Source organism: Myxine glutinosa, chromosome 1 (assembly GCF_964187855.1).
Source record: "Myxine glutinosa chromosome 1, kmMyxGlut1.1, whole genome shotgun sequence".
Lineage (NCBI taxonomy): Eukaryota > Metazoa > Chordata > Myxini > Myxiniformes > Myxinidae > Myxine > Myxine glutinosa.
Genome location: NC_136261.1, coordinates 376124358 through 376137209, shown reverse-complemented (window position 1 = coordinate 376137209; position 12852 = coordinate 376124358). Strand labels below are relative to the sequence as shown.

At 47.4% G+C, this 12852-nt stretch overlaps 1 protein-coding gene across 3 annotated transcripts in view; it reads left to right on the top strand.

Annotated features, from left to right (window-relative positions):
- Positions 1 to 12852, top strand: part of LOC137415487 (ubiquitin carboxyl-terminal hydrolase 15) — a 102960-nt gene that overhangs the window by 81866 nt on the left and 8242 nt on the right. For all 3 annotated transcript variants that reach the window (XM_068101097.2, XM_068101106.2, XM_068101090.2), the window contains 2 exons: positions 858 to 961; positions 1901 to 1989. In XM_068101097.2, the coding sequence (XP_067957198.2) occupies positions 858 to 961; positions 1901 to 1989 (193 nt within the window). The remainder of the gene's footprint in view (positions 1 to 857; positions 962 to 1900; positions 1990 to 12852) is intronic.

Genomic DNA, 12852 nt, shown 5'->3' with positions numbered 1-12852 from the left:
GCCCACCTTTTTGAAGATTTTTTTTCATTATTATTTAATTTATTCACTTTCAATTATTTCATTTTTCCATTTCTAAATTATTTCGTTTTCATTTTTTCCCCCTTCCAAATTTTGATTATTTGATGTTTTTTTTTCCAATTTGTAATTTGATTTTTTTTAAATTTTCCAATTAATTAATTTTCAACATTTTTCGATTATTTAACATTTTTATTTATTTAAACATTTTTCAATTTTCAATTATTTAATTTTCTTTACTTTTTCCTGTATTTAATGTTTTTAATTATTATTCTTCCCAGAGGGAGGCATTGTGTTTAGTCTTGGTGTCCGCAGTGGCCCGCCTTTTTGAAGATTTTTGTCATTATTTAATTTCTCCACTTTCAATTATTTCATTTTCCCGTTTATAAATTATGTAATTTTCATTTTTTTCCCCTAAAAATTTTCAATTACTTGATTTGGTTTTTTTCAATTTTTAATTTGATTTTTTTTTCTAATTTATAATTAATTAATTTTCAACATTTTTGAATTCTCAATTATTTATTTATTTTTACCCGTTATTTAATGTTTTTAATTATTATGCTTCCCAGAGGGGGACATTAAGTGTTTAGTCTTGGCGTCCCGCTTTTTGGAAGAAAAAAAATGTTTGTTTTCATTATTTGGCAAAATTTCAAATGCAACTAATTGACTAATATAACGAGTTGGGTATACCGGGAACCATCATCGATGTCCGATTACAGCCCTCTAGTTTTATTTGGTGTTTAAGGAAGAAGAAAAAGCCAATTATATAAACCAGGCAAGCCGATGAAACCATTCAACGTTGCATGATCGATTACTCTTCTTCCCAATCTGATTTCCCTCAGGTCGTTGGACATGTCAGGGTTTGTCATAAACCCCAATGCTGGACAATCCATGTACGACCTCATCGCTGTTGTTAACCACTACGGTGGCATGGGCGGAGGTCACTGTGAGTCCGCACTTCCTATTATCCTTGCCTTGAACGACATACAAAGCCATCGTTGCCCTCTTTGTAACGCAAGTGAACCATGCCCCACCGTTCTGAGTCCCATAGTGCACAGCGGTAGAAAAATACGCTATCATAAAATGGCAGAAATGCTGTGCTGTCAAAGGTAAGGTAAAACTGAAATATAAAATGGTGGAAAGGCCAAGATGTCTCTTCCCATGCCCATTAGGCAGTCACGCTATGTACGGCATTTGAATAATTGTGATGGGAATTTCACTTAATGTACACAATATTACAGCAATTATTGCCACAGCGCATCCAAACATGAACCAATATGGCGGTGCATATTTTCCCACAATGCAAAGCCGCATCTGTCATTTATAATTTACATTGCCACACAACCAACTTTGTTGTGACACTACGGTGAGGTTCGCCGGGGGGGTGGGGGGGGCGGCGGCGGCACGGGGGCTGTCGACTGTGCTCCGTAGTGGAATGCAGATCATGATTACTTATAATATTTGCACTTTGTAGACCTTTTGATCAGGGCTTACTGTAACAACCACGATTAGCTGTGACGACTCTGAGCAAAAATGTAGGATCTTATTTTGGAAGGGGAGGCTTAAGTGGATTGGGGGAGGGGCTCTGGTGTCGAGTCTGACTGGTGATTGAAGTTGAGGAAACCTTGCGTACAGGTGTTCAAGGTTCACTTTCAAGTTGGATGCACCTGGGTTACAGTTCTCGTGAACACGGCAGGAAACAAAGTTGGATTCGCCTCCAGCACCAAAAAGTATATTTGGCTTCAAAACGGGCTTTCCATTTCACTGGTCTAAAGTCTAAAGGTTAAGGATTCGAAACTTTTAATCTCCTTTTCAGCAAATTATATTTCTTGTTTTTCTCTCATTCGCAATGAAGACTTTTTAATCGTGTAAACCTCTCCCACAGACACCGTAATCGCAAAACACAAAGATGATGGGCAGTGGTATTACTTTGACGATAGCAGCGTTTCCCCAGCCTCGGAGGAGCAGGTCGTGGTGAGTTCATTGTTCATTCCTCTTGTTTTCTGCAATGCTAATAAACTTGTTAAAATTTGTTAGGAATTTGTGGAAAAAGCTGCAGGAAGATTACTTCCTTTTCTTCCCAATGGTGTCCATTGCCAAAGCTGTTTGTTACCTATTTTTATTTGAGTGCCCTTTATTATGCCTCCGCCGACAAAGTCGCCGGAGGCGTTATGTTTTCGGGTTGTCCGTCCGTCCGTCCGTCCTAAACCTCGTTTTTGTCCGATTGTGACAAAACTTTCAGGGTAGGAGTGACACCCATGCAGAATGTTTTTATGATAATTGTGATGTCATAGGTCACGTGGTATGGCAGCCATATTGGATTAAAAGCGAATAATTAAAAAAATTCTCAGAAACCGCTAAATGGAAAAATTTGAAACTTGGCACATTGTCAAGTACTCCCAATGGGGAACAAAAGCATGATAATGATGACATCATAGGTGACGTTATATACCAGCCAAAAATATTTTAATCAAATTCCTTATCCTAAAAATCTGAAATTGCATGCACATGATCTATGACCCATTTGTATTGAAATATTAAATTAATGACATCATAGGTCACATGGTTTGGCAGCCATATTGGATTGAAGGAAAATATTAAATAATTATATCTCTGAAACCGCTCACCCTATCGATGCGAAATTATACAAATATCATCCAACAGCACTGTTGCCTATTGTTTGAAAATGATGATGTCATGATGATGTCAAATGATGATGATGTCAGCCATCTTGGATAGAAACGACGAACCTTATCCGATCAACTCAAAGCTTCACAAACGTGATCCCCTACTCATACATATGCAGTGATGGCATCTGCCCGTTGTGGGACTATGAGGAGGCGCATTGGCGATACGGTCGCATTGTTCTAGTTCCAATTATTTTCTGGCTCTGAGAGCTAATTGTGTGGCAAGGCTACCTTTTCGAGAGCAAAAGCAGTTTGGAGGCTCGGCGATTATTTTTTTCCCATTTATTTCGCAAGTGGCTTTAATGGGGTTATAAAAGGCTTGTACCCTGCTAATGGCGCCCATGTTAATGGTTTTAATTTGTAAATCAAAGACTTCTATCCAATTTGCTTCAGCAGTCCATGGTTGTCACCACCTGCTGTACGTGCGGAGTGCCCTTGACATGTCCACTCAAATCTCGAAGCGTCGATTGTGCGACCCCCCCCCCCCCCCCTTTAGGTTGGGATTCCTCATCAGTTTACATTATTGGCTCTTCTTTGAGCTGAGACGTGTATTTAAATTTAATAATTGGCTGCCTCTCTGGTTTTCATCCAAATGTAAGTAAACTCCCCGACTCACCCATTTAAGTCTTTTGGACAATCCTCTGCGAGGGCAATCAACGCGTCACAGAAATCAGGGCAGCTCTTTAATGAAGTTGGACAGCATACCTGCGTGTTTGCAGTTTTCTGTACGAGTGTGTGTTAGCTTATTGAAAAACTGTAAAGGTGCCGGACCGAGCAGAAAAAACAAGTACACATACATTCAAAGTACACCGCCCCATGGCAAATAAATAAATAACATATTCTCCAGCGCGACATTGCCGGGGGGGGGGGGGGGGGGATGCCTCTGGGCAGCACATGGAGAAGGAATTGTGAGGGAGGAGTGGTGCACAATAATCGATCGATTCATCGATTAATTACATAATTCAAATAAATAAATAATAATCATAAAGTAATTAATTTCTTACGGTAATCAATTGGCGAATAGCATTCCCAAACCACCAGTGTTTCATCTGAATCCACCTCTTTGAAAATTAATTAAGCAATTAAATAATCGAAACAATTAAATAATTAATCGATTAATTGATTAATCAATAAATCAAAAATACCCTTTATTGCCAAATCACTTGGTCATTGTCATGTCCAAATATCAGCTTCCTAGCTCAAAAGGTGCCTGAGATATTGCCCAGATGAGAAAGAAAATAAATAAGTACTTAATAAATCGATTAAAAGTGATCAATCAACTAATTGATTAATCAAGAAATACTGTTTTTGACAAAGCACGTGCTCACTGTTGTGCCCAAATTTCAGTTTCCTAGTTCAAAGATTGGCTGAGATATCGCCCGGAAAACAAACAAACAAGGAAGAAAGAAAACAGAGTGAAAACTGAGTACTCCCTTTCAGCGTGTGTATAAGCCCCCTTTGGTGCCAGTGATGACGTCATGCAGCGCCTGGGGATGGAATAGGAAAGTAGCTGTGCACAAAAAAAAACAAAGGATGAAAGCATTGCAGACATGGTCCATTCAATTCAATTTGGGTGCAGCCTGTGCTGGCTGGTTTCCATCATTTGCTGGGGGTGCAGTTTTGCCCTTGATGCAGTGCCGTGTGTTGTGTGTGTGTGTGTGTGTGTGTGTGTGTGTGTGTGTGTGTGTGTGTGTGTGTGTGTGTGTGTGTGTGTGTGTGTGTGTGTGTGTGTGTGTGTGTGTGTGTGTGTGTGTGTGTGTGTATAATATGATACTAATGATATGATAGTATATATATAATATATATATACCATACCATATATACCATATATATATTGTTGCGGATCTCAGCGCCGGCCTTTTCCCCTTACCAAGGGGGGATTAGTCCCCTTGTCTTTGACTGGCCGACGGGACCGACGTCCTTCCCGGACAGCGCGAAATAGGGTCGTAGGACTAGAATCACTATTACCTAATTACTCGCGCTGCCCAGAAACGAGGAAATAAGCCCGGCACGAATCACGCGTGCTGAGACGCCGAGCGGTGCGTACACGCGATCCGTGCCGTTTAGTTGGTGAACCCGGTTCTAGCGATCTTACTCGTACCACGCTTAGCCAATGGAGAAATCACACAGGCGATCGAATTGGGAAGAAAGGAATAACAGGATTTATTTACACTATTTACAATGATTCCAGAAAAGAGGACACAGTGCAGCCTTAAAAACAGTCTTAACTTAATCCCCAGGACAAACGGGGCCGTCTCACACACAGACACACTCACACGGGGTTTGCAGCTGCAGGATGATGTTCACCACGTCCAGGGATGGCTCTCGTGCAGCTCCCTCCGGCCTCCGGTTTGTCCCGGGCAGATGGTAAGTAGAGGGGCAGGAGCTCTCCGCGTGTCGTTTGGCACACACGGGATAATACGGGGCGAACGGTAGGGTCTGGGCTCTGGCGGTTGGCGGTTAACACTGGCGGCTATTGCCGCGTTCACTCGCGTGGCTGAATAGGCGATATTCGCCACCGGCGCGTCTGGCTGCCTTTCCTTCGGCGCGTACGTAACACTGAGATATAGCGCAATGCCTCCAAAGCGAGCGCTGTGAATCACTTTCTTCACAGTCCTCTTGATTAACAAGTGCCCTCACGTGCGCTCTCTCCTTGCGAGTCCTGACCGAGTCATCTCGTGCAAGTAAGTCCTTAAGGCCTCTTCAAGGGCTTTGTGCAAAGACTTTTATAGGCACGCCCCACGAACCTTCTAGCACTTACCAGACGCGCCTCTCCACGCCCCTCACGCCATGTTGTTAGAGCCCTGGTTGGCTGCTGGCCCTTGCCGTCATCGTCTCTGACGCGCTGCCTTGACGCCGCCCCACCCCGACCCAGCGCTCCTCCCCCTTTTCAGGCCTACCTCGTGTTACTCGACTAGTGAGCGAGCAAAGGGCAGCAAATGCTGCTGGCAGCCAAAGCGTAACAAATGCTGCGGGTAGCCAAAGCGTAACAAACTGAGTAGGTCAGCCAAATGGGGCGTCGGATTAATTATGCCCATAGAGGTGGACTTGGAGGGTGGACGCAGAATGAAGGGACCTAAACTCATGTCTTTACACAACGCAGATATTACGAGGGGAAATGGCCTATACTTACACATACTATGACATAACTAATACTACAAGGTGGCCTACGTGTTGCTTGTGGACTAACTATGGGGGGGCAACCCTTTAACCTTTAATGATCAATATGTGCAAATCTCAAAACCGTAGCACTGCCCCCCTCCCTTGCCAGACTCGTCCCCGAGTCGAACCCACACAGGTGAGAACGACCGGTTTTGAGAAAGGTTCGGGACTACTTTTTAAATTACGTGTGACACTTAGATGTGGTTTCCCTCTACATTTAATCTAACACCCTGTGTGTGACAGTTTTACAACACTAGATATGTCCCACCTACTGCGTTGTGTACTAACTAACAGACTCACACCCACAGCTAACCGAATTGCGGAATGAATTCTCAAACTAAACATAAAGCCGGTGGGGAGCATGTTATTTACAACACTAAACTAATTGTATACATCTCTATAACCCAGGACGTGTTCTTTTGTGGAAAGAAAATTTGGAGGGGAGAAAACAACAATGCAATGCACCAATACACCAAAAAAAATGCACAAAAATGCACAATCACCATTTCAAATGTCATATTTGCTGCTTGGCTGCTGCTTGGCTGCATCTTCTTGCTTCCTGCTTCGTCTTAGGTATGCCATAATAAAAACTTAAAGATCTTCTTTCCTGACACACCAGAATAAAATGCACAAACCGTGTCCGTTTTTATTTCCAGCAGGGCCTATCTTATGGTCCATCTGCGTGACATTGACGCCACTTAAAGCCAGTGGTCCGCAGGTGCAAGGTAACGGTTGCAGCAAATGTCTGCTCAGCAAAGATGCCAGGCCACAGAACGTATGGTCCATCAGGTGTATTGGTGCAGCAAAAGGTAGCAGGCGTGCCGCACAAGTGTAGCCAGGCGCCGCTGCACAGTTCAGGGTTCCTGCACACTCCCCTCCCAAATGTGGGTCCATGGGTGGGGAGGACGACAAAGCACAGTTAGCGGAGGAAAGGGCGCAAAGGTACACATCAATCAAGGCAATGCAACATGAGGGGCGCGGGAGAGCGAGCAGAGAAAGCTCGTCCCTAGCCGTTCGTAACCCACCATGTCAGCCTACACTACCCTTGCCCTTCCCTGTATTTACACGTTACAAATTCGTCACTATGTCTTGTCTCCCATATCCCCCTCCATGCCAAATTCGTCGTCCAATCCCTCCCAAGAAGGAAGAGATGGAATTGCACACAATGTCACTCTCACGTCATGATGCGTCTTTTCCATCCAAATCGTTCACAAAACATGGTGCGGAGTTCCGTCTCCTTGGTGAATGGATGTGGATGGTGCGAAGCGATTTCTCATCCTAACTATACTCTAATAACCTTAACTCAGTTACACTACCCGGAGTCTTGCCCTGCCAATCGGCATCTTTAAACTATGCGGTTCTAAAAACCAATTCCCATTGACCCACCCTGTGGTGCCTTCCAAATTTGGGTCTCACTCCCCAATTTTTCTTACTGTGCCTTTGCACAATTTTGGGGCTGGGCCGTGTGGCTCCACCAGCAGGTCTACCTACCTGCGCACCTCCGCCACTGAAGTCGCCACCCGAGTTTACCATGCTCCTTGCGACTACCCTAAATCGGGGAAGGCCCCTCCTGGCTCTCTCACCCCTCTGATGCCCTCTCTGGCATTGGGCTACCCGGGTCCTCTCCTAGGATCCTCGGGCCCCACTGAACACTACTCTGACTGGCTCCCAGAGCCTACCTGCGGCCTCACCTGGCCGACAGACGACCAGTGACGGAGTGCCCCAATAACCATACGCACAAACAAAGCCCACACGCCCAGCCATTCCACAGACTCATGCACCCATCCAAGCACTTCACTGCTACTTCCCTCACCACAGGTGTCAATATCCAACAAATTACCTAAACCCTCTACCTAACTTTAAACTACCCTCCCCGGGTATTCGTGAAGGGGTCCATCTTCCCCCATCCACTCCTTCGCACCATGCACTCCACACCACTCATTCCACACAACTCATTCCACACACCAAGTCCCCTTGCACACCTCTTGTGCTCTCATTCCTCTTTCCATACACTCCAACACAATTCCACTTGTCCTCAATACACCACTTATACACTATCTTTCGTCATCCCCGACCAATGCCTCATTTGCGCAAGTTCATCCACACACACAATTTCATTCAATTCCTCATTTGCGCCTCAATCTCAAGCTCATACACACAGCATCATCTAACTAACTACTTCCCTCTAAAACTCGTGCTTTCCCGTCTTCCTTTACACCAAGCACTTCCCTCGTCATTAACATCCATCTAATCTCTCTACGTCCCCTCTACCTGTACAAATGTCACGACTTAACTCTCAGTCTCCTATTGTCATCTCTTAATCCCTAACAATATCCTAGCCCGCCCTCGGCTAGTTTACACTGCCATCCCCATAATCTAGAGCTCATGTGCCCCCATGGAATGGTAAAGCTACCATTCGCCAACACTATGGCTCACTGTCCACTCCACTCGAGCCTCTCGGTGCGGAAATACATCGCCGTTACAGCTCGGCTTCGGAAAGCCGAGCAATGCATGCGGGTGGTTGGTCTCCTGTTGGTTGGGTCCGTCCGGCATTTTCGATTCAGGGGAGGAGGTTTCGTCGGGCCAAGGCTCCAAACACCATCCCGGCGCAAGGCCTTGCGCTCCCATGCGCTGTGGGCCAGCCTTGCCCGGCTGGTGCGCCGCCACCACAAGGGGGCGCCGTTCTGACCCCTCCTACCTTCCCTCGAATCGGGCCGGTGGCCTTGCCTGGCAAAGCGCGGAACCGACCGTGCAGGGCGGGGCCCGGCGCGAATTGTGCACGATGCCCCGAGCAGGAGCGACGCAACACCGATCCCCGCCGGCTCCCGCAGCACACACCGCCCGGCACGGACCGGGAGCTCGCGTCGGCTAAACGTCGGTCTGGACGCTGTCCCGGTTAACGTCGATGCTCCCCTCGCATGCTCACGCATACGCGACCCCTTTTACACTCTCCAAACCCGGCGCTCCAACGCCGCTCGTACATCCCACACACTTTGTCACAGCACTCGCTCGTGCATACCCCTTTCTTACGCACTCTGTTATGCACCACTCCTCTCGCGCACCTTCCCGCGCACTCATCCTACTCGCACACTCCATTGCACACCACTCCTCTGTTACGTACTCCGTAACACTCACCATGGGTGTGCACTCCTGCACATACCCACTCACGCGCTCCGATGTGCCCTCCCGCACACGCGCCACAACCAACTCAGGTGTGCATCCCCGCACACTCTCTCCATCCATCTCACTCTCCTGGTCACACTCACTCCTACCTCCACACTCTGTATCGCATTCATCACTCATACACTCAGACGTGCGTTCGCTCTCGCACTCGGTAACACACTCGCGCCTCGACGCCATTCGCACACGCACGCCGTTCACTTTCACACCTTTTCCTCACACGCGCGCCATTTTCCCTCACACCACACACAAGGGATCCTCCACAAACACCCGGGTGCCGTCTCGATCCCAAGCGCGCGAAAATTCTTTTCGCGGCAAACACTTTGCTGAAAAGTATTTTCGCCCCATACACAGCCCGACTCACCTTCGGGATTCTTCTTCTTCGCTCCACACGCACCTGCAAATCTTTATAAGGATTAGCAAGTACGGCATCGTGATGTGGATACAGACTTTGCACATTATCATTTCTTCACCCTGCGAGTGCTTTTCTACATCTGCGGTCTCTCCAATTCCAATTTCGACTATTTCTTTGCTTTTAATTTATTTTTCCTCGACGGCCGCCTGTTCTAATAAAATAAAATTCTCTACTTCGGCGGTCGCCGGCTTCCCCATTCTCCGGGTCGCGATTTCTATACCGTCACACCCGGCTGTGCTTTGCTCCAACTCGCTTTTCCCGCGCTTCTCAAGCCGTGTTACCTCGTCGTGTACAAATGCGCTTTTCCCGCCCGACCTGCGGTTACCCTCCCTTTCACACTCCCTTGCTTCATACCGGGCTTTGTCCCTCGCTAGCCCCTCATTAATTTCTCGGGCTTGGCCATTCACGTCCTCCAATTCGCCCCCTAATTTGCCTTCTAGTCCCCCAATTTGGCTTCCCATGTCATTTCTCATTTCCCCAAATTTGACTTCTAGGCCCCCAATTTGATTTCGCAATTGCTCCCCCATCCTGTTTCCCAACCCTTTTATTTCCCGAGTGGACTTATCGCTTTGGGTGTCCAACTTTGCCATCATTTGAATCATAAAGACTCGCATGTACTCTGGCATCTCGGGCTCGGCTGCCGCAGCCATATGCGAGGCGCCGCCATCTTGTGCTGCCGCGACCACGTGCGAGGGGCCGCCATCTTGTGCGCCTGCAACCCCCTCTACCGCACCTTCTTCAACCTCCTCCTCTATCTCCCCCATCTCCTCCCTGGGGTCCTGGGTCGACTCTACCCCCTCTTCTATCTCCCCCACCGGCATCCGACCGCCTTGACTATCCATGGCACGACTATAATTTGGATATTATAATAAAATTTCGGCCGCTCGTAATTTTGACAAAATTTTTCCGATGGATTAAAATTTGGTTCGGGCTTCAAATCCCACCCCTGACACCAATTGTTACGGATCTCAGATTACAGCGCTCCCCTTACCGAGGGGGGTTTAATCCCCTCGTCTATTACACTGGCCGTCCGAGTCCTAGAAGATATCGCGCTCCTTTGCGGGGTTGGAGTTTACCAGGGTGACTGGTCAATGGGGTCCCAGATACCTTCGCCAACCTCGCCGCAAAGCACGGCGCTACTTCTGCCCGAGCCACGGATGAGATGGAAGATTGCCGAGCGGTTTAGCAATCCCAAGCTCGAGCTGTTAGCAATAAAACTAACCCGATTCTGAGCGGTTCTAATCGTGCCACAGGTACTCAATGGGGAAAAGACAGACGATCGGACGAGAGGAAACCAAAAGGTAAGGAAAGGACAAACATGATTTATTAACTACACTAAAAGAGGAAACGAAAGGCAAGAATATACAAAAGAAGGAAATAAAAGGACATAGGGCAACCTTATACACTCTTATATAACATGCCCAGGACAATACAAACACACTTACATGAATGGGGTGGTGGTGGTGGGAAGGAAGAGAAGGGTCCAAGCAGATGGTTCCAGGCTCCGGGTCCGCCGCGAAGAATGGCAGGCAGCTGGTGTCGTTGGCGCGCGACCGGACCTTACAAATGCGAGGGGCGGGGAGGCTGTGTGCGCATAGCGTGCCGAACGCTCTCAAACCAAACCGGAGTTCATATCAAACGATTGTTCCAGGCGATCCTCTGCGCAGTTCTTCATCAAAGGGCTTCCCTCACGCAGTTCTTTTAGATTTGACTCCTGCTCTCTCCCTAGCGCATCTCCTGCTCATCCCCCGCATCTCCGTAAAAGGGCTTCGCGCTCGCGCTTATATGACCGCGCGTTGGAAATCAAGCCGCCTTCATAGGGCTACGCCTACTAACGAGCTCACCTCAGCCCTGGTTGGTCAGCGAGGGCTCACTGGCTCCACCCTCGACGGCTCGTGGGCGAGGCCACACCTCCTCCCGTGGCTCCGCCCCTTTCCTCAAGCCGACCGCATGTTCAATGGAGTTTGGAGCGAGCGCTAAGGCAGCGACGACGGCAATAAGATTATGTGGCAGCATTGGGAAGGACAAGCCCCATTGAAGGTGCTACTGGCACTTTGGAGAGAGAGAGAGAGATTGATTGGGGATAATTGAAGGGGGCCTAGGTTATTTGATTAATACAACACAGATTCAACTATTGGAAACAGATCCTTACCTGAAACACAGACTAATGAAATAACTAAAGAAGTAGCCTATGGTGGGCTACGTGTTGCTCGTGGCCTAACTAGGGTGTGACCTTTGACCTTTACACGAAAAATGGCAATATTTACAGGGGATTATTTATAAGGGAATATTACAGATATTTACAAAGTGGAGGGTTCTAAAAACCACAACAATATATATATATATATATACACATACATACATACATACATATACATACAGTGAAACCTTGACTTACGAGTGCACCAACTTACGAGTTTTCCGAGATACGAGCCGTCGCTCGGTCGATTTTTTGCTTTGTGATGCGAGCCGAGATCTGAGTTATGAGCGGGCGAGCTTGGATATAAAACAAGGACAAAAGGATGATGTGCTTGGATATCAAACACGTAATCGTCGAAAAACATGAGCGAGGTGTGCGTCTTGTCGACTTGGCGAGGCAGTACGATCGTAGTACTTCTACGATATGTACGATTTTGAAGCAGAAGGAGTCGATAAAGGCTATAACGCCAGCCAAGGGCGTTACGATTATTTCAAAGCTCCGGACCTCTGTCCATGAAGAGATGGAGAAGTTGTTGTTTGTGTGGTTGACGGAGAAGCAGCTCGCAGGAGATACCGTGCCCGAGAGCATCATCTGTGAGAAGGCACGAGACATTTACGGGGATTTGGTGCAGCAGACGGCGGGAACATCAACGGACGAGGCATCGGAAGAGTCATTCAAAGCCAGTCGGGGATGGTTTGATAATTTTAAGAAGAGGACCGGCATTCACTCCGTCGTCAGGCATGGTGAGGCAGCAAGCTCGGATGTGAAGGCAGCTGAAGATTTTATTATAACTTTTGCCGAACTGATAGAAGCCGAAGGATACATCCCCCAGCAAATCTTCAACTGTGACGAGACAGGGCTCTTCTGGAAAAAGATGCCGAGGATGACGTATATAAGTGCCAGGCAGAGGAGAAGAGCATGCCAGGCCACAACTTGTTCAGAGTGCCGGCGATAGCTCGCCTTCTCTTTGTGGAAGACACGGTGAGATCCTTAACATCCAACAACTAATGGGACGCAAACGGGGCGCCCAGTTTAGCGGTACACACATTGATGAATCACCCTGCCTGTGAAACACCGACATGACAGGTTATAGCTGGGTCGGGATTCAAACCCAGGCTGGACAGTTTAGAGTCAAGTGTGCGTACCTCCAGTCCAGGCCATCCTGCCAACTTGTATGCTGCATACAGGTGAAA